Here is a 20,140-nt window from a genome sequence, read left to right as displayed (position 1 = left end):
AAAGGTGAAATAAAAGATTTTTCCATAACTAGATATTGTACTACCTCCAGATTTTCAGTACCAAAACAGCAAACAAAAGGAGTTGGAGCCTTTTAACAAGTCTAATGGCTCAGCATGCAGGGATATGATAACTCAAGTCCAGCACTTAAAAGGCGCTGCTGTCTGCCATCTTGAAAAAAAAAACAGCAGCTATATGGTGAGGACTGACTACTGATGTCTCCTTATAAATATGGGGTGTGTCAGTGGTTTTTACAGGGTGTTGTAGTGTGAACCACTAAACACAGGGGTTGGACCCCAGGATGCAGGCAGGCTGACGCTAAAGGGGTTAATGGTAAACAAGGTGTTTTAATCCTCAATGTGACAATGATAATACAAATGTGAACAACAATCCCAGGTAAGAACTAAAAAACAACATAGTCTAAGTGCGCATAAAAACAAGTAACAAAAACAACTGTCCTAAAATGACAGCAAAGTAAACACTTACTACCAACAGGTGCAGACGGATGAAACAGGAGGCAAGAATCATGGCTGGAATGCTTGCATGACAGAAGACACAAGGGAAATATAACTGACCGGCAAATACAGACAAACAAGAGAGAGCTTAAATAATGAATGGCTAAGTGACAGCAGTTGTGCGAACGGCAAAGGGGTGAAATTAAAGAATGCACGTGATACTGAACAGAACACAAGGGGATGATTAACTAAACAGACAATAGCTGATGACAGACAGAACAACAGGCATCACACGGTAAGTAGAAATAATGACGTGGAAATAAATGACAAACTCGGGTAAATGGAGTGCTGCAGTGTAGATAGTGAACAAAAGTGCTAAGAATAAAATAACCAGATGATCAAATCAGAACTATGACATTAACAGGAATTGACAGTGGTGAACAACTGGGAGGAACTGAAAGACAGAGGGGCGGGACCCTCAGCAATGCAGAACTGACAAATGGCGCGTGTGTCTGTCAGGCATAACCGCAGACTACCGCACGTGGCTGGGGAACAGGAGGACAGCAAAGAGGGAAATGCTCATGCATCCACCCACACAGGGGAACAGACACAAACAGCCACACGCATCACACACACACACACATACACACACACTCAGCATGGGGGACTGACTTTTTTCAATATACAGACAATCAGTGAAGAACAGGAACTAAAGTACATAAAAGACATGGCAAGACTGATTAAACTTTAAAATCCAACAGGAACAAATTCAGGAGAAATCACAACATCTGGACACCAGAGGGAGACAGAGACAAGACAGTGTGCACAACCACCTCTGGACACTAGAGGGAGACAGAGACAAGACAGTGTGCACAATACACAGTTGGACACCAGAGGGACACAAAGACAACACAGTGTTCACAACCTGCAGCTGTACACTAGAGGGAGACAGACAGGCCCTGCATTCAAATACATAGTATGTAGTTAACGTCAGCCAATACGTACTGCCCAGCTTCTACTGTAGTGCATACAAGAAATAAGTGAGTGAGCAGTAGGGACATAATTAAAACATAGTACACCACTGGCATCTTGCCCGTCCTTAGGACTGGTTGTTTACAGAAGACACCTATGCACATAACCACATAGCCACAAAATAATTCTATGTGCTAACAGCAAGCTTTTTTAAACGGTTTCTGATGTATATTTGTGTCATTTCGGCTGTTACACCACTAAGGGCCCCATCACACTTAGCATGAATGAATCCAAATCAGCCCAAATGGGCAAAAAAGCCAAAATTCGAGCCAGAGGAGGAACATATATTTGGCCAGTCGTGTACAAATGTCGTGCGAATATCCAGAACGTGGGCCGAAGCCACCTCAAGTGATTCACGCACATTCAGAGTACAGTATCTCTCTCTCTTTCTATCGCTGTCTCAAATGGTGGTTGATCAAGCAGTATTCAATGTGGACACTGGATGGTGCGCCAACGTCCCACCTTTTAATACTATCCATTGTTGCAGTGCAATGTGGTCCGACCACGGTCTACACCCATCATCATCCGTGTTGCATTGGAGGAGCCCTGGACATTCGGCTCATAGTCATGTTGCATTGGAGGGGCCACTCAGGAAATTCGGCTCGCATTGATGTTGCAATCTGCCCTCACTTGTGGCATTGTGGGGGCACTCAGGTGCATTCCAGCTCATCCGTGCCACATCCAGGGCATTCAGATGGTTTCTGTATTGGCTGGCCATTGAGGTATGTCAGCTGATGCTATTCAGGTGTATCAAATGTGAGGCTGCAGTCAGACTGCACTTCGACCACCATTCGAGCGTTGTCCTTCTCGATCGCACCTTGACATTTGGGTGCATGTGCTCTACATTCAGCCTGGCTACGCGAATGTGCCATGGCTGTGTGGGTTTGCACTTAGATAGCTGTCTGAGGTGCCAAATGTGCAGCGACTTTGGCCGAATGGCACTCAAATTTTCATACTCTTCCTTTCCTATTGGGTGGGTCTCATCTGCATATTAGTAGGGAGGTGTGCCCTTGTGGCTGACTCGTGGTTTGCTCCATCTGGTGTCTTCATGACCACCTCGCTTATTATGCCCGGACACACAGCGGGCTTCCGTCTGACATCCAGCCCACGTCTGACAGAGTCCGACCATGTGACCATCCAGTAGATGGGTCAAAATCCATAGAACACTGCCATCTACTGGATGGGAGTGTGAATAGCATCCAACTGTCACATTCGTTGTGCTGAATCATACTTACCTAAGAGAATTTTCAGTTTTGCAAATGACTTTTTACAAATAAAAAAATGACATATTTACAAATACACATTTATTTGTAAAAATCAACACACGTTACAGTAACCTGTGTTTTTGTTTTTACAAATACATAAACCAACCAACGAATGATCAAAGGAGGCTCATTTTCCCATAATGCCTTTTGGCATCTGTGAGTTTTAATGCTCAAACCTTCAGAATGAGCATTAAAACTAAAAGATAGTTGTGATATTTTCACTTTGTAAAAATGATAGAGTTGACATTAATGTTGCTGAACTGTCTGAAATTAGTTTTGTTAATAAATTGAAACCATAAGTGTAAACTGCTTTGCCTTTGATGCCACCTGCCACACTCCTCGGGTACGCACTGTATGCTGAATGTAAATTATTCTTTACAGCAGTGGGCAGGGCACACAAAGACAGAAGCTCTGACCCGTTGTTTGTGATAACCTTTGCTTTTACTGAGAAACATCAGCTTAAACTGAAAACTGGCTTGTCAGTAGCTGACAGTGTACCGGAGTCAATACTAAAAGTTAGCGGTTAGCTGTAGCTTCTGTTAAATAAATTGTTTAGCGTTATAAACCTTAACTTTTCAGTTAGCGAGTTAGCGGTTATTGAAGCTAACATTTTGGTTAGCTGTGCCCACCACTGCCTATAATATATGCTAATATGCAATTACGAGGTCTGTTAGAAAAGTATCCGACCTTATTATTGTTTTAAAAAACCATATGGATTTGAATCACGTGCGATTGCGTCAGACAAGCTTGAACCCTCGTGCGCATGCATGAGTTTTTTCATGCCTGTCGGTTGCGTCATTCGCCTGTGAGCAGGCTTTGAGTGAGGTGTGGTCCACCCCTCTCATCTATTTTTTATTGCGAATAAATGTCTGAACGATTTGGAGCTTTGCTGCATCAATTTTTTTCCAGAAACTGTGAGAGACCTCCAGGTGGATACCGTTCGAAAAATTAATATGGCTTTCAGGGACGATTTTATGGGGATTAAACAGATTACGGGGTGTTACTGCCGCTTTAAGGACTGCCCACAACTGCTGAGAGCGCGGCGCACTCCCAGCCCCCATCGACAGGCTGACACCCTGCTGGAACAACCAGATCATTTCCAACGTGAAAGCTTTGTTGATCCGGGACCTCGTCATCAGCACTTTTTCCGGCACATTCTACTGTTACAGGAGTTTTTTTCATGGAAAGAAAAGCGAAGGGACGCGCCACGGCTCCGTTCAATATGTGGGACAAAACCACCTCGGTGTTGGTCTCTCAGGACAGCTTTCAGGTGGATTTCAGATGGATTCCGGTTGCTTTCCAGTCGTGTGAATATCCGATTGTGATTGTGCATGAGTTGGACATGCCAGAACATGTCCTGTGAGGCTTCATCACGGCGTTGCTTTGCGCCGAGTAGCTGCACTGCGACGCGCAGTGGAGCAGCTTCTCTTTCCATGACAAAAACTCCTGTAACAGTGAAACGTGCCGTTCATTTCTAAACTGGACACTGTCTTGATCCGGTTTGTCATCTGACTAGCACAGGAATTGTGAAAAGACGTGGACATCAGCACTTTTCCGGCACATTAAGACAGACGTGCGGAGGAGTTCCACGCGTCGCGGTGCAGCCGCTCGGCGCTGTCCTGAGAGACCAACACCGAGGTGGTTTTGTCCCGCGTAATGAACGGAGCCGTGCGCGTCCCTCCGCTTTTCTTTCCATGAAAAAAACTCCTGTAACGGTGGAATGTGCCGGAAAAAGTGCTGATGTCCACATCTTCTGCCTTTTTGTGAAAGTCAGACGAGGTCCCGGATCAACAAAGCCTTCACGTTGGTAATGATCTGGTTGTTCCAGCGGGGTGTCAGCCTGTCGATGGGGGCTGGGAGTGCGCTGCGCTCTCAGCAGTTGTGGGCCATCCTTAAAGCGGCAGTAACACCCCGTAATCTGTTTAATTCCCATAAAATCGTCCCTGAAAGCCATATTAATTTTTCGAACGGTGTCCACCTGGAGGTCTCTCACAGTTTCTGGAAAAAAATTGATGCAGCAAAGCTCCAAATCGTTCAGACATTTATTCGCAATAAAAAATAGATGAGAGTGGTGGACCACACCTCACTCAAAGCCTGCTCACAGGTGAATGACGCAACCGACAGGCATGAAAAAACTCACGCATACGCACGAGGGTTCAAGCTTGTCTGACGCAATCACACGTGATTCAAATCCATATGGTTTTTTAAAAAATAATAAGGTCGGATACTTTTCTAACAGACCTCGTATATAGAAAGATGGCAACATAACCCAAAAAATAGGAGGTTCACTGGTCCTCGCTGCTATCAGAGTGTCTAGAATTCAAAAATTCACAAATGAATATGCAGTACTGGTCTCCATTAGCCCAATATCTGTATAAGCAGGTTCGGGAAATTAATGAATGAATATACTGCAGTAGTAGATCCACGCTGTGTCTGGTTTCTGTGCCGAACGTAAGGCCTGAAAGGAGTTTCTGTAGTTGGGACTGTACACTGAGACTGCTACCTGCTGCTTTGGACTTGAATTAACAGTCTTTTTCAAGACTTTTTTACTTTTTTTACCTTTTTACTTTTTTTTTTTTTTTTACTTTTTTACTGTGCTCCAACGCCTAAGGAAGACCTAACGGTCGAAACATCGCGACGGAGCACTTTTATCTGCTAACTAGCTTGCTAACGCTTTCGTTTTTTATTTATTTATGTATTTATTTATTTATTTTTTTCTCTTTTGGCGCTGTTGTCGTGCGTTGCCTGTGCTGCTTCATGGCCTGTTTGGTGCCTTGATTGGGGCACTCCTTCTGCTGAATCACCTTTAAATTATTTACACATTATTCACTTTGTGTGTTTTTAGGAATCCGCTAGGTTGCGTAGCTACTAGCTCTTAGCCGATTTAGCATGGCGGCTTCTCCTGTCTCTCCCGCACTTTTCTGCTCTGGGTGTGAAATGTTTAGTTATTCCTCGGCCTCCTTTAGCAGTAACGGTACTTGTAATAAGTGTAGCTTATTCGTAGCTTTGGAGGCCAGGCTGGGCGAATTGGAGACTCGGCTCCGCACCGTGGAAAATTCTACAGTTAGCCTGGCCCCTGTAGTCGGTGCGGACCAAGGTAGCTTAGCCGCCGCTAGTTCCCCCCTGGCAGATCCCGGGCAGCCGGGAAAGCAGGCTGACTGGGTGACTGTGAGGAGGAAGCGTAGCCCTAAACAGAAGCCCCGTGTACACCGTCAACCCGTTCACATCTCTAACCGTTTTTCCCCACTCGACGATACACCCGCCGAGGATCAAACTCTGGTTATTGGCGACTCTGTTTTGAGAAATGTGAAGTTAGCGACACCAGCAACCATTGTCAATTGTCTTCCGGGGGCCAGAGCAGGCGACATCGAAGGACATTTGAAATTGCTGGCTAAGGCTAAGCGTAAATTTGGTAAGATTGTAATTCACGTCGGCAGTAATGACACTCGGTTACGCCAATTGGAGGTTACTAAAATTAACATTAAATCGGTGTGTAACTTTGCAAAAACAATGTCAGACTCTGTTGTTTTCTCTGGGCCCCTCCCCAATCGGACCGGGAGTGACATGTTTAGCCGCATGTTCTCCTTGAATTGCTGGCTGTCTGAGTGGTGTCCAAAAAATGAGGTGGGCTTCATTGATAATTGGCAAAGCTTCTGGGGAAAACCTGGTCTTGTTAGGAGAGACGGCATCCATCCCACTTTAGATGGAGCAGTTCTCATTTCTAGAAATCTGGCCAATTTTCTTGGATCCTCCAAACTGTGACTGTCCAGCGTTGGGACCAGGAGGCAGAGCTGTGGTCTTATACACCTCTCTGCAGCTTCTCTCCCCCTGCCATCCCCTCATTACCCCATCCCCGTAGAGATGGTGCCTGCTCCCAGACCACCAATAACCAGCAAAAATCTATTTAAGCATAAAAATTCAAAAAGAAAAAATAATATAGCACCTTCAATTGCACCACAGACTAAAACAGTTAAATGTGGTCTATTAAACATTAGGTCTCTCTCTTCTAAGTCCCTGTTGGTAAATGATATAATAATTGATCAACGTATTGATTTATTCTGCCTAACAGAAACCTGGTTACAGCAGGATGAATATGTTAGTTTAAATGAGTCAACACCCCCGAGTCACACTAATTGTCAGAATGCTCGTAGCACGGGCCGTGGCGGAGGATTAGCAGCAATCTTCCATTCCAGCTTATTAATTAATCAAAAACCTAGACAGAGCTTTAATTCATTTGAAAGCTTGTCTCTTAGTCTTGTCCATCCAAATTGGAAGTCCCAAAAACCAGTTTTATTTGTTATTATCTATCGTCCACCTGGTCGTTACTGTGAGTTTCTCTGTGAATTTTCAGACCTTTTGTCTGACTTAGTGCTTAGCTCAGATAAGATAATTATAGTGGGCGATTTTAATATCCACACAGATGCTGAGAATGACAGCCTCAACACTGCATTTAATCTATTATTAGACTCTATCGGCTTTGCTCAAAAAGTAAATGAGTCCACCCACCACTTTAATCATATCTTAGATCTTGTTCTGACTTATGGTATGGAAATAGAAGATTTAACAGTATTCCCTGAAAACTCCCTTCTGTCTGATCATTTTTTAATAACATTTACATTTACCCTGATGGACTACCCTGCAGTGGGGAATAAGTTTCATTACACTAGAAGTCTTTCAGAAAGCGCTGTAACTAGCTTTAAGGATATGATTCCTTCTTTATGTTCTCTAATGTCATATACCAACACAGAGCAGAGTAGCTACCTAAACTCTGTAAGGGAGTTAGAGTATCTCGTCAATAGTTTTACATCCTCTTTGAAGACAACTTTGGATGCTGTAGCTCCTCTGAAAAAGAGAGCTTTAAATCAGAAGTGTCTGACTCCGTGGTATAACTCACAAACTCGTAGCTTAAAGCAGATAACCCGTAAGTTGGAGAGGAAATGGCGTCTCACTAACTTAGAAGATCTTCACTTAGCCTGGAAAAAGAGTTTGTTGCTCTATAAAAAAGCCCTCCGTAAAGCTAGGACATCTTTCTACTCATCACTAAATGAAGAAAATAAGAATAACCTCAGGTTTCTTTTCAGCACTGTAGCTAGGCTGACAAAGAGTCAGAGCTCTATTGAGCTGAGTATTCCATTAACTTTAACTAGTAATGACTTCATGACTTTCTTTGCTAACAAAATTTTGACTATTAGAGAAAAAATTATTCATAACCATCCCAAAGATGTATCGTTATCTTTGGCTGCTTTCAGTGATGCCGGTATTTGGTTAGACTCTTTCTCTCCGGTTGTTCTGTCTGAGTTATTTTCATTGGTTGCTTCGTCCAAACCATCGGCATGTTTATTGGACCCCATTCCTGCCAGGCTGCTCAAGGAAGTCCTACCATTATTTAATGCTTCAATCTTAAATATGATCAATCTATCTTTGTTAGTTGGTTATGTACCACAGGCCTTTAAGGTGGCAGTAATTAAACCATTACTTAAAAAGCCATCACTTGACCCAGCTATCTTAGCTAATTATAGGCCAATTTCCAACCTTCCTTTTCTCTCAAAGATTCTTGAGAGGGTAGTTGTAAAACAGTTAACTGATCACCTGCAGAGGAATGGTCTATTTGAAGAGTTTCAGTCAGGTTTTAGAATTCATCATAGTACAGAAACAGCATTAGTGAAGGTTACAAATGATCTTCTTATGGCTTCGGACAGTGGACTTATCTCTGTGCTTGTTCTGTTGGACCTCAGTGCTGCTTTTGATACTGTTGACCATAAAATTTTATTACAGAGATTAGAGCATGTCATAGGTATTAAAGGCACTGCGCTGCGGTGGTTTGAATCATATTTTTCTAATAGATTACAGTTTGTTTATGTAAATGGGGAATCTTCTTCACAGACTAAAGTTAATTATGGAGTTCCACAAGGTTCTGTGCTAGGACCAATTTTATTCACTTTATAAATGCTTCCCTTAGGCAGTATTATTAGACGGTATTGCTTAAATTTTCATTGTTACGCAGATGATACCCAGCTTTATCTATCCATGAAGCCAGAGGATACACACCAATTAGCTAAACTGCAGGATTGTCTTACAAACATAAAGACATGGATGACCTCTAATTTCCTGCTTTTAAACTCAGATAAAACTGAAGTTATTGTACTTGGCCCCACAAATCTTAGAAGCATGGTGTCTAACCAGATCGTTACTCTGGATGGCATTTCCCTGATCTCTAGTAATACTGTGAGAAATCTTGGAGTCATTTTTGATCAGGATATGTCATTCAAAGCGCATATTAAACAAATATGTAGGACTGCCTTTTTGCATTTACGCAATATCTCTAAAATCAGAAAGGTCTTGTCTCAGAGTGATGCTGAAAAACTAATTCATGCATTTATTTCCTCTAGGCTGGACTATTGTAATTCATTATTATCAGGTTGTCCTAAAAGTTCCCTAAAAAGCCTTCAGTTGGTTCAGAATGCTGCAGCTAGAGTACTGACGGGGACTAGCAGGAGAGAGCATATCTCACCCGTGTTGGCCTCTCTTCATTGGCTTCCTGTTAATTCTAGAATAGAATTTAAAATTCTTCTTCTTACTTATAAGGTTTTGAATAATCAGGTCCCATCTTATCTTAGGGACCTCGTAGTACCATATTACCCCATTAGAGCGCTTCGCTCTCAGACTGCGGGCTTACTTGTAGTTCCTAGGGTTTGTAAGAGTAGAATGGGAGGCTTTCAGGCTCCTCTCCTGTGGAACCAGCTCCCAATTCAGATCAGGGAGACAGATACCCTCTCTACTTTTAAGATTAGGCTTAAAACTTTCCTTTTCGCTAAGGCTTATAGTTAGGGCTGGATCGGGTGACCCTGGACCATCCCTTGGTTATGCTGCTTTAGACGTAGATTGTGGGGGGGTTCCCATGATGCACTGTTTCTTTTTCTTTTTGCTCCGTATGCATCACTCTGCATTTAATCATTAGTGATCGATCTCTGCCCCCCTTCACGGCATGTCCTTTTCCTGGTTTTTTCCCTCAGCCCCAACCAGTCTCAGCAGAAGACTGCCCCTCCCTGAGCCTGGTTCTGCTGGAGGTTTCTTCCTGTTAAAAGGGAGTTTTTCCTTCCCACTGTTGCCAAGTGCTTGCTCATAGGGGGTCGTTTTGACCGTTGGGGTTTTTCATAATTATTGTATGGCCTTGCCTTACAATATGGAGCGCCTTGGGGCAACTGTTTGTTGTGATTTGGCGCTATAGAAGAAAAAAGTTGATTGATTGATTGATTGATAGTAACTTTTTAATAATTAGATTTATTCATACCCCCCTTATTTTCATGCCTGTAAAGTTTAAAAAGATCATCAAGTGTATTTGTACCATATTCGGACCATCATGTCCTATTAATATCAGATCAGACATGATCCACGGCACAGCTAGAGGCTGGAGAAAAGAGGCTGATCAGAGCAGACATGATGAATATTCAGTAATCTGTCACCCACTCACACATCTCATAGCTTTTGACAATCAAAGTGAAACATGATGCAAACCTTTCACCAGACAGAGACACACGTCTCCAGGAAATAAAACTGTTGTGCCATTTATATTTTTAGTTTCTACTGATACTGAAACGTCAGTCATTATCTGCCACTAATGTTGGATCAATCTTAAAACTAGAAGCACTCAGAGAGAGCAAACCTCCGCCAAGGCCATGAGGTCACTGACGCCATGACATCTACATGCCGTGGAATCATTGAACATAAAAAAGTCTAACAATGATGTTTGATCAGTAGTAAAAAAAAGTTTCATCTGCTGTGACTGGATAGCAGAAGCTACTGTCATCTGAGCAGTGATACTGATATTACATGTGCTTATAGACAAAAACAAATAAGAGACAAAATTCAATTTATTATTCAACTAAACTGCAAATATATGAATTTTTTAACATTTATGAAACACTTCACTAAAAAACAAGGCCATAGGGTCACTGACCCTAAAGAGATTCCCTCCTTGGCACAGTGACAACCAAAACTATGATACATACACTTTTCTTTCCTTTATATTTGACATCCTTGACCATGAAAACATACCACTAGAACTGGGAATCACTTTTATGTCTTTATTAGTTCTAACGTTATTGTATAAAAACGATTTTTCGGTAATGGCGGTTTTCTTCTAGATCTAGCTCCATAACATTTGAAGCTACATCAAATCTGATGACACCTTACTGAATCAGTACAGATTCAGCTACAATTTGGTGTTAGTTGTGCATCTCTAGCTTCATTTCTCACCTCACACTGACACATTTTCTATTTTCCCTATATTTTTGCATATTCTGGATCACCGGATCCGGAATCCGGATCCGATCATCACCAAACTTTGTTGTTTGATAGAACACTTGACTATGATACACCATATTTTTTTTCAAGCCTTTCTGCCTTGTTTTTGTGGAGTTAGAAACTAGAATGTCAAAATTCCCCCTATCCCGCAATGGTGAAGAATCCTTTAAAAAATTCCTGGATCCGGATCGTGATCCGGATCACCACTAAAATGTAATCACTCGTTCCTCTTGTCATTTCCAACCACTCCACAAAATTTCATCAAAATCCGTTCAAAACGTTTTGAGTTATCCTGATGACAAACAGACAAACAAACAAACGCGACCGAAAACATAACCTCCTTGGCAGAGGTAATGAGTCACAGGCAACAACAAAAGCCATAAAAATCGAAAACACTGATTGTTCTTAAACTTTTTCCACTCCTAGTGTGCATGGCTTTACTTCAGTACTGCAGGTCTTTTCCACATCTGTCTTTCTAATTGACTTTGGTCATGTATAAAGCAGCAGCAAATAACCAGTGATGCCGATCGCATTACTTAGTAACACGTTACTGTAATCTGACCACTTTTTTCAGTAACAAGTAATCTAACACGTTAATCTTTCCCAATCAGTAATCAGATTAAAGTCACTTTTCCAAGTCACTGTGCCTTACTATTATTTTTGTATTGTGGGTCGATCACAGTGCGTGAGCAGGGGGAGGTTGGCGTTCAGTTGAACTGCCCACTTTGCCCACTTTCAGCAAGCTGCGAGCACAGAGCCTTTTTCCGCTGTGCAGCAGCTCTGAGTTGAAAAACAGTTGTCTCTCAAAGCGCAGTGATGCTCAGAGCTATCGTTTTATGAAGACATTAAAACTCTGTGCCACTGTGTGTCTCCTCGCTAAAAACAGCTGATCGGCAATGCACAAATACTAACGCTTTTTTTACACCCAAATGCACCTAAGTTCCTTTCTGAGGATGACATGATGTAAAAAACACTGGTAAAACTTTCTTACCTGTCAATCTGGTTGTGTTTTCTGCATAAATAAACGTTATCTATTCTGCTCAAACAGCAAGTCAGGGGCAAATCCATGCGGGAAGGGGGCGTGGGTGGGAGCACACGGCTCCCCACAACAGCCCTTGATTAAAGGCCCACTTTTGAAGACATTTTTCATACTACTGCTGCTATTAATACTACTTAAAATAATAATAATAATAATAATAATAATTTAAACAATTAAAATGTTTATAAACAATTTAAATGAATTTAAACAAAAATCTTGCAAAAAACAAGAAATTAATGAAGAAGTGCAAATGGACTGACATTGAGATGGAAGATCTGTAGAAGTTTTTTTGGTCTTCTGATATACATGTCGTTGGTTTCCCTTCCAAGAGCAGGAGAGAGTATCACATTCCTGTGCCTATTGCCACAGATGCTGGCCAAAAAGCCACCAAAAGGCAGACTGACGTGCCAACACTGCATCTAGGTGGGCAACAGGAGTGACACACCCTGGAAGTGTCAGGCCTGTGGCATGCCCCTTTGTCTTGTGTTGGACAGGAATGAACATTTCCTGCATTTTAATGTAAACAGTTGGATATAACTTTGTTTGCTACATTTGTATGTATATTTGTATGTATATGCTTTGAAATTTACAATTTATATTTACATTCTAAGTTATAAAAATGGCTTGTTAAACATATTTGTGGTTTTCACAATGAAAAACAAAGTTTTTTTCTACTCTGATTTTATGTTTTTGCAAATTTAGGTCCATTGTGTTAATACAGTATGTCAGAATGAAAGAAAAAGGTCGTGGTGAAAAAAAATGACACTGAACAAGGCAAAGTAAACAGTTTTATAAGGTAAATTATAAACCTAAAAGCTTTTGGTCAAAGCTTTGATGGAAACTTCTGACAGTACAGACAGTGCAGGACTGTGAACACTGTCTCCGCCCTCTAACTGCATGGTCTTTTGGTGATTCTGACAGCGGATTCAGACGGTGAGTGCTGTCGATGCTGATGAGCCATCAACAAGCCACAGGATTTCCTTCAGGCTGGCTCCTGAGGGCTCCTCCCACAGCAACTTCACTGTCCGTGACAATGGAGGTAGGTAAAACAGCATAAACCTACATCTGTACTGCCACTAAAACTACTCAGCAGATTTTATTTAGAGTCTTTTAAGGTAATTGTAACACTGTTTGCTAAAGGTTTAGCATTTTCTTCAAAACAGACTAAAAAATATCAATTTATCAATATAATTGCTGCACAGATGAGAACTTTTGATGAAAGAGAATCTGAGAGGTTGTTGCATCAGGCGTGTTTGTGGTTCAGTGATTGTGGTTTTTGCTCTATTTGGGATCAGTGAGGTTGTCTGAATCTGAATCAGAACAATCCCCTCAAAAATGTTGGAACAACAAGGCCAATTATGAGCTATAACAGATTTATTGACTGATGTCACCAACATTAACCTCTACCAAAGTGATGGTAAGACCAAAGTGTGGAGGAACAAAGGATCTCATGATCCAAAACATATGTATATGCTCATCTGTGAAACATGGCAGTGTACTGACTGCTTCTGGAACAGGCTCACCGATCTTTAATGATGACATCGGCATCAATTTGACCAGCTGGCGCTCAATTTCGGTTCCTGTGTTGTGCATCATACGGACAAAGTGAGGAATCTTGGAGTACTTTTCGATCCTACATTGTCTTTTGGCCCCCACATTAGAGATATTACGAGGACTGCCTTCTTCCATCTGCAAAATGTGGCGAGGATTCATCCCATCCTGTCTATGGCTGATGATGAGACTTTGATACATGCGTTTATTTCTTCCAGACTGGATTATTGTAATGCTTTATTTTCTTGCCTGCCGCAGTCTAGCATTTGGGGACTTCAATTGGTACAGAATGCTGCGCCAGACCTTTGACACAAAGTAGGTTTGACCACATTACACCCATTCTGGCATCCCTTCATTGGCTACCGGTTTCTGCCAGATCAGATTTTAAAGTCTTATTGTAGGTTTATAAAATTGTTCACGGACTGGCACCTTCCTACCTGGCGAACTTGGTTAAGCCCTATGTACCTGCGTGGCCCTTGTATTCACAGGGAGCAGGAATTCTGTGTGTTCCGAGGGTGAACAAGAGGTCTGTGGGGTATAGAGCCTTCTCCTACTGTGGTCCGACTCTTTGGAAGGATCTACCTGCAGTTATTAGGCAGTCTGACACAGTGGAGACTTTTATATCAAGGCTGAAGACCCACTTTTTTAGACTGTCTTATCATTAATCTAATTTGTTTGCTTTGTAATTTCTTTTTATTCTACTGTGTTTTATCTTTTTATTGTGCTTTTCCTGATTTTCATTTTGATTTTAAATTACTTTGTGTTGTTATGAATTGTGTCTTGGGGCAACTTTGTCGTGAGTTGGCGCTTTGTTGTGAGTTGGCACTATATAAATTAATAAATTGAAATTGAAATTGACATAACTCATGATGTAGCAGCAGAATGAATTCTCTCCACAAGAACATCGACGTAGAAATGCATGTAAATCTAAATTAATCAGGAGGAACTTCATCGTGGAGTAACACAATGATTAAAAAACACTCAATGAGAACTCAACAAATGTCTTCCTCGGGGGAGAAATGAAGATGCTTAAAGAGTGGATCAATTCAGTCACCACACCTTAACTGCACTGAGCAGTAACCCTAACCCTGCTGAAGACAAGACTAAAGTGAAACCACCAACTTATCATACGAGTGGGGGTGTATGCCACACTTTGCGTTGTTCTTGTTCCAAAAAAGAAAAGGGTAAAAGTTGCAATGTACAGAAATCCATAATTCTGAAGAGAGTAGAAGCGCTTGAATCTGTCTTTTTCCTTGTGTGCTATTAAATAAAGAAGTGTAGCAGCTGAGGGGTGAATAGTTTTTATGTGCCCTGTAGATAGTATGATGCTAAAAATGATGATGAAACTGAAAACTTTGGATCTGCATTTTGCCGTGTATCCTGATTGAGTGCAGCCTGCCGTGCTGCTTCCTCACAGTTCTTTCCAACATAAAGCCTTTTTTTCCACAAGTCTTCCGGGTGCCTAACATCCCATGTGCACTGTACGTGAGCTGAAAGGATTTTAACTGAAGTGTATCCTGACAGATAACACCGCCAGTATCCTGACACGCAGAGCCAGCTACAGCCGCCTTCATCAGAGCGTCTACCTGGTGCCTGTTGTGATCACTGATGGCGACTACCCCATACAGAGCAGCACGGGTACGCTCACCGTGAGGGTGTGCACCTGTGATCGTGATGGTATTATGGAGATGTGCAATGCTGAAGCTCTAAGCAGCTCTCCGGGACTCAGCACCGGCGCACTCGTTGCCATTCTCCTCTGTGTCATCATACTGCTGAGTAAGTACATCTATTACATATCACAAATGGCCAAATAAAAAATGTTTGCCTAAATTATAGTGGTCACATAGTCAGCCTTTATTTCCCGCAGCTTTACCCCATCTGTTGTTGTCTTGTCGTTTTGTAATTAAAAGTAACTGTCACACTCTCATTCACTCACACTGTGCCCAAATCAAGCCAAAGTTCTCATTTTTCTGCCATTTATGTCATGTGAATCTGGAATCTGCTGTGCAGACGTGTGCGTTACTGTACCCCTCTAACAGTAATGTGACAGCAATGTATTTGATTTGGTTATCATTGGCAGTAACACACAGATAAGCTTTAGGTCAGGTCAGGTCTGGGTTGGCACTGGTGCTACACACCACAGAATCCACCACGCTTTGTAACTGTCTTGGCTCATGGATGGAAACCACTCAAGCAGAAAACTGGTCCATTCTAGACATCTTGTGAAATGTTGGTGTCCCCTTGGCCGAGGTTCTTAACATGACAACTGGCAGGTGCGGATAGACCCTGGTCTAGGAGCATGTTGACGCGAGCACCTGCAAATCTCAGATCATGGTCTTCTGCTGGATACAGTTGGATTGTCCCAACTGAGTCAGGGGATTATTGCTCAAAGTGGAGGAGTTCAAGTATCTTCAGTTCTTATTCACGAGTGAGGTGGTAAAATTTACAGATGGACTGGGGCTGCAGGCGCTGTACTGGACTGTCATGGTGAAGAAAGAAACGAGAAGAAGAAAGTGAAGAAGCTAAGGCTGTTGATTTACCAGTTGATTTAAGATCCTATCCTCACCTCCAGTCATGAACTTTGGGCAATGACTGGTTGCAGATACAGTACAAGAGGCAGAAATGAGATTCCTCCTTTGTGTATCTGGGTTTACAATTCAGGGACAGGGTGAGAAACTCAAATATCCGGGAGAGACTTGGAGTAAAGCGGCTGCTTCTTCACATTGAAAGGACCCAGCTGAGGTGGATCAGGTATCTGGTGAAGATGCTCCCCTTGTCATCTCCCTCTTGAGGTCTTCCAGCCACATTGAACTGGGAGGGCACCCTGGGAAAGACCCAGGAGATGTTGGAGGAATTACCCAGATGTCTTGAGAATGCCTCAGGATCCACCAGGAAGATATGGAGAACTTATCCGGGGATATGGAAGTGTGGAATGAGCTGCTTGGTCTGCTGCCACTGTAACATGGTCCCGGATAAGTGTCAGAAAATGAATGAATGAATTTTAGTTTTCTTTCTTTCAAACACAGCAAAGTGTGAACACCATGTGGTTACACATACAGTGAGGCAAATAAGTATTTGATCCGCTGTTGATTTTGCAAGTTTTCCCACCTACAAAGAAGGGAGAGGTCTGTAATATTTATCACAGGTACACTTCAACTATGAGACAGAATCTAAAAAAAATCAGAAAATCAGAAAATCACATTATAGTAACTCCCTTCGGCTGCTTCCTTTGTACTCGGGGTCACCACAGCAAATCCAAGGTGGATCTGCATGTTGAATTGGCACAAGTTTTATGCCGGATGCCCTTCCTGACGCAACTCCACATTACATGGAGAAATGTGGTAGGGGTGGGATTCGAACCGGGAACCTTCTGCACTGAAACCAAGTGCATTAACCACTTGGCCACTGTTGTGAAAGTGTAGGAACACGGACCCACAACAGGGGGCGTAAAAGAACGGGCAATGGATAAGCCAAACAGTAACAATTTAATGTTGTAAATTGTGCACAACAGAATACAGACAACAATCAGTTTGGGACTATAGTCAATTACACGTTGGGTGACGTGTGGGCAGGCTTGAGGATAGGAGACGCTCGTCCAGAACCGAGCCGGATCCCACACGGCCCTCACCGCCAACGGATCTGAAAAACACCGGAGCCGCCAAGTCCTGGGTCCCCAGGTGGTCACCGTCTCCAGCTGTCAGACCTGGTACTGCTGGCAGAGAACAGAAACAGCACAGGTGAGTGTGAGTATGCACACTCAGTAATCTGTGTTCTGTAAGGAGGGAGGACCTCCACCTCCAATAACACACTCGGACAGCTCCTGTGAAAACCACTTATCTGGTTGGGGTGGGAGGCGAAGCCATCGCAGTCCACACCAAACACCAATACAGCAGATAAGGAACACGTCACAGGAAAACGGCTGCAAATGAGATCAGACTATTATTCGTTGTAAATACAGCAGAGAAATTACCTCCAAGGTAGCTGATTTCTCGGCGGGGAGGTGGAGTTGCAGTCCGGCCTTTATGGTGGTGGTGATGTGGATGAGTGACAGCTGGTGCTGATGACGAGTGACAGCTGTCACTCCCGGTTGCTATGACGCCCTCTCGTGCTTGAAGCCCACACTTCAAGCAGGGCGCCCATCTGGTGGTGGTGGGCCAGCAGTACCTCCCCTTCAGCGGTCCACACAACAGGACCCCCCCCTCAACGGGCGCCTCCTGGCACCCGACCAGGCTTGTCCGGGTGCCGCCGGTAGAAGTCGGCCAGGAGGGCCGGGTCCAGGATGAAGCTCATCTTCACCCAGGAGCATTCTTCGGGTCCATACCCCTCCCAGTCCACCAAATACTGGAACCCCCGGACCACGATCCGAGACAATGTCCGATGGAATCCCATGCAGATGCACGACATGGTGGACCAGGAGGTCTGCAGTCTCCTGGGCCATCGGGAGCTTCGGGAGGGCCACGAAGTGGGCCGCCTTGGAGAACCGGTCCACTATTGTGAGGATGGTAGTCATGCCCTGGGACGGCGGGAGGCCCATGACAAAGTCCAGGCCGATGTGAGACCAGGGGTGATGAGGCACGAGCAGAGACTGGAGGAGGCCTTGGGCCTTGTGGTGGTCAGCTTTGCCCCTGGCACAGGTGGTGCAGGCCTGGACATACTCCCGGACATCGGCTTCCATAGACGCCCACCAGAAGCGCTGCCGGACCACTGCCACGGTCCTTCGCACCCCTGGATGACAGGAGAGCTTGGAACCGTGACAGAAGTCCAGGACCGCAGCCCTGGCCTCTGGTGGGACGTACAATTTGTCCTTCGGACCTGTCCCCGGGTCCGGGCACCGTGTCAGGGCCTCCCGGACGGTCTTCTCCACGTCCCAGGTGAGGGTGGCCACGACAGTGGACTCGGGGATGATGGTTTCCGTCGGGTCTGACAGCTCGGTCTTGACCTCCTCTTCATGCACCCGGGACAGGGCGTCAGATCGTTGGTTTTCCGTCCTGGGGTGGTAGGTGATCCGAAAGTCAAAACGCCCAAAGAACAGTGACCAGCGGGCTTGCCTGGGGTTCAGACGCTTGGCGGTCCGAATGTACTCCAGGTTCCGATGGTCCGTGAAAACCGTAAATGATACCGATGCTCCCTCCAACAGGTGTCTCCACTCCTCAAGAGCCTCCTTCACCGCAAGAAGTTCCCCGTTGCTGACGTCATAGTTCCTTTCGGCCGGGGTCAACCTGCGGGAAAAGTAGGCACATGGATGGAGGACCTTGTCGGACTCCCCGCTCTGGGATAGCATGGCTCCTATCCCTGAGTCAGAGGCGTCCACTTCAACTACAAACTGGCGATTGGGATCTGGCTGCACCAGAACTGGTGCAGTCGAGAACTGGCGTTTCAACTCCCTAAACGCGGCTTCGCACCAATCCGACCAGGTGAAGGGGACTTTTGTGGAGGTCAGGGCTGTCAGGGGGCTAACAACCTGACTGTAGCCCTTGATGAACCTCCGATAGAAATTTGCAAAACCGAGGAACTGTTGCAGTTTCCTACGGTTTGTTGGTTGGGGCCAATCTCTCACCGCCGCAACCTTGGCCGGATCAGGGGCGACGGAGTTGGAGGAGATTATGAACCCCAGGAAGGAGAAAGAAGTGCGGTGGAACTCGCACTTCTCGCCCTTCACAAACAGCCGGTTCTCCAACAACCGCTGTAGCACCTGACATACATGCTTGACATGGGTCTCAGGATCTGTAGAAAAGATGAGTATATCATCTAGATATACGAAGACAAACGGATGCAGGAAGTCCCGCAAGATGTCATTAACCAACGCTTGGAACATTGCGGGCGCATTGGTGAGGCCGAACGGCATGACCAGGTACTCAGAGTGACCTAACGGGGTGTTAAATGCCGTCTTCCGCTCGTCTCCCTCCCGGATCCAAACCAGGTGATAAGCATTCCTAAGATCCAATTTTGTGAAAATTTGGGCTCCATGCAAGGGCGTAAACACTGAATCAAACAGAGGTAACGGGTATCGGTTGCGAACCGTGTTGTTCAGCCCTCTGTAATCAATGCATGAATGGAGTCCGCCGTCCTTCTTGCCCACAAAAAAGAAACCAGCACCCATCGGGGAGGTGGAGTTCCGGATCAACCCGGCAGCTAACGAGTCCCGGATGTAGGTCTCCATTGATTCGCGTTCTGGACTGGATACGTGCAGATTTTTGGGGTCTCCCCGAGTGGGTATTGTGACCCACCCTGCCTTGGGGCAACTGTTTGTTGTGATTTGGCGCTATATAAGAAAAAAGTTGATTGATTGATTGATTTGGGCCATTCTCTCTGTGTGTGCTCGGTTGAGCAGCAGAGAAAACACTCTCCACGGATCAGCCTCCTTTGTCTCTGATCTGATCGCTTTTTGGCCCTACTCATTTCCATAGCAACATCAGCAGGGGGAGCTGTTGTCACGTGGAGAGCCCTGGCTGTGGAGCGTGGGGAAGTCGGCTCCCTTTCGGACCCGGGAGGAAGA

The 20,140-nt window shown here is 44.3% G+C and overlaps 1 protein-coding gene across 1 annotated transcript in view; it reads left to right on the top strand.

The window, feature by feature from the left end:
• The window catches only part of LOC117521754 (cadherin-6-like), a 244,593-nt gene that overhangs the window by 201,025 nt on the left and 23,428 nt on the right, over nt 1–20,140 (top strand). Inside the window, exons 9-10 of the mRNA XM_034183098.1 lie at nt 13,015–13,132; nt 15,169–15,420. Of these exons, the coding sequence (XP_034038989.1) occupies nt 13,015–13,132; nt 15,169–15,420 (370 nt within the window). The remainder of the gene's footprint in view (nt 1–13,014; nt 13,133–15,168; nt 15,421–20,140) is intronic.

Source organism: Thalassophryne amazonica, chromosome 12, assembly GCF_902500255.1.
Source record: "Thalassophryne amazonica chromosome 12, fThaAma1.1, whole genome shotgun sequence".
Taxonomy (NCBI): Eukaryota; Metazoa; Chordata; class Actinopteri; order Batrachoidiformes; family Batrachoididae; genus Thalassophryne; species Thalassophryne amazonica.
This window is presented reverse-complemented; position numbering and strand designations above follow the sequence as displayed.